The 1,740-nt window shown below is 60.8% G+C and overlaps 1 protein-coding gene across 1 annotated transcript in view; it reads left to right on the forward strand.

Annotated features, from left to right (window-relative positions):
- MYO19 (myosin XIX) overlaps window positions 1–1,740 on the forward strand; it is a gene marked incomplete at its 3' end in the record, with an annotated part of 34,361 nt that overhangs the window by 27,451 nt on the left and 5,170 nt on the right. Inside the window, exon 23 of the mRNA XM_010861713.1 lies at window positions 505–608. Coding sequence (XP_010860015.1) covers window positions 505–608 — 104 coding nt within the window. The remainder of the gene's footprint in view (window positions 1–504; window positions 609–1,740) is intronic.

Raw genomic sequence — 1,740 nt, forward strand, 5'->3', positions numbered from 1 at the left:
ACCCGACTTCCAGGCCACAGAAGCAACGTCCAGCTTCCATCTGAGGCAAATGGGTGAATCGGGACAGTTCCTGACACAGGATGACCTGGGGGGACGCCCAGGGGTGGGGAGTCAGGTTTGAAGTGTTGGGGCACGTGAGGGGCTGTTCTTGGTGACTTTTAACAGCACAAGCAAGGAGGAGACCCCAGGGGGAGGCGGGAGGTGTGAGGCCACTCCCTGAGGGATGAGAAGCCGGCAACAGCCTGGAGGGAGTCAGGGAAAGAGGAAGCGGGGCTGCGGGTATCCTGGAGGCTGAGAGCAAGTGCGCTCTGTGAAGGCCTTGCCGAGAAAAGCAAGGCTCCATCCGGGAAAGGCTAAGGCTGGCTTCCCGCCAAGGGAGCCCAGTGACCTCATCCACGCAGTGGGCACGGCAGGGCAGCGTCTCGCTGGTGGTCAAGCAGAGTAAACAGTGACGTCGGCTCACCACTGGTCACTATTTCTCCTTCCGCCTGCCTCGGCTTCCAGGGTCTCTCACCGGAACTTCATGGAGCGGTACCAGCTACTGAGAAGGCTCCGTCCTGCCATAACCCCCAGCCCCCACGGCCCGTGTCCAGATGGAGGGCGCTCAGGTGAGGGCACCCACTGGCCAGTCATCTGTTCACCCAGTTCCCTGAGCACCTACTTGGACCATCTCAGGGCGAGGGCCTGGGGCCTCAGAGATGAGTAAGACACAGTCCTGCCCTCATGGCTCTTGGTCCAATGGGAGAGAGACTAAAAGAAGGCAGTTAAGCAGTGAGGAAAGTGGCGAGACAGAAACAGGATGCTGTGGGTGGTGTAGAGAGGTATGAACCAGGAAGGCTTCCTGGAGGAGGTGGCATCTGAGGTGGGGTGGGACTAGCCAGGTGAAGGCACTCCATGGACAGGAGACAGCACCCTGTGTGTGAGGAGCTCCAGGCTGTTGAAGGTTGCTGGCTCCTGGGCATAGAGGACAGTGGGAGGCGAGGCTGGGGGCAGGCGGGCCCAGTCCCAGAAGCCGGACATTCTCCAGATAGATGGGAGGCACTTCCAGGAAGGGAGGGGGTGATACCAGCCTGGGGCTTTCCAGAGGCCACCGCAGGGTGGGGCCCTGGGTGGCCAGAGGGGAGAGAGGCTCTAGATGTGGGCACAGTTGGGAAACGTTGGGAAGAAATTGGTTGGACTTGGCTAGCATTGGATTCGATGTAGGGAGGAGAGAAAAGGATTAGCCAGGCCTGGCCAGTGGGGAAGAGAGGTCGGGAAAGGGCTTTCTTTCTGGGGCAGCTGCCGGGCCAGGCCCGGCCAGGGGGATGTCAGGAGAGGCCTGCTCTACGGGGGGTTGTCTGTCGCACTTGGCGTCACTGAGGCTGTGAGAGCAGGTGTGAAGACCCTGGGCAAAGGCCAAGGACGGGGCAAGTCCCCCCAATACACCCACACACACACAGACACACACACACACACACACCTGGGCAAAGGCCAAGGACAGGGTGCGTGCCCCCAGTACACACACAACCCTTCCCCCAGGGCCCTGCACCCGCAGGCACAGTTCTGCTTTGTATCTCCCATCTCTTTCAGTTTTCCCACTCTCCTTTCATCCTTTCTCCCCACCTCTCCCCGCTCTCCCTGCGGTGTGCTCTCCTGTTCTGTCTCTTGCCCAAAGCCCCCTGGGCCCCTGGTCGGCTTTGCTGCTGTTTCTCATCTGCAGCGTTTCCTCTGGCCGCCGCTGTCTCCAGAGAGGCCCTGGGC

This window comes from Bison bison, unplaced genomic scaffold, assembly GCF_000754665.1.
Source record: "Bison bison bison isolate TAMUID 2011002044 unplaced genomic scaffold, Bison_UMD1.0 scf7180017864472, whole genome shotgun sequence".
In the NCBI taxonomy this organism is placed as follows: domain Eukaryota; kingdom Metazoa; phylum Chordata; class Mammalia; order Artiodactyla; family Bovidae; genus Bison; species Bison bison.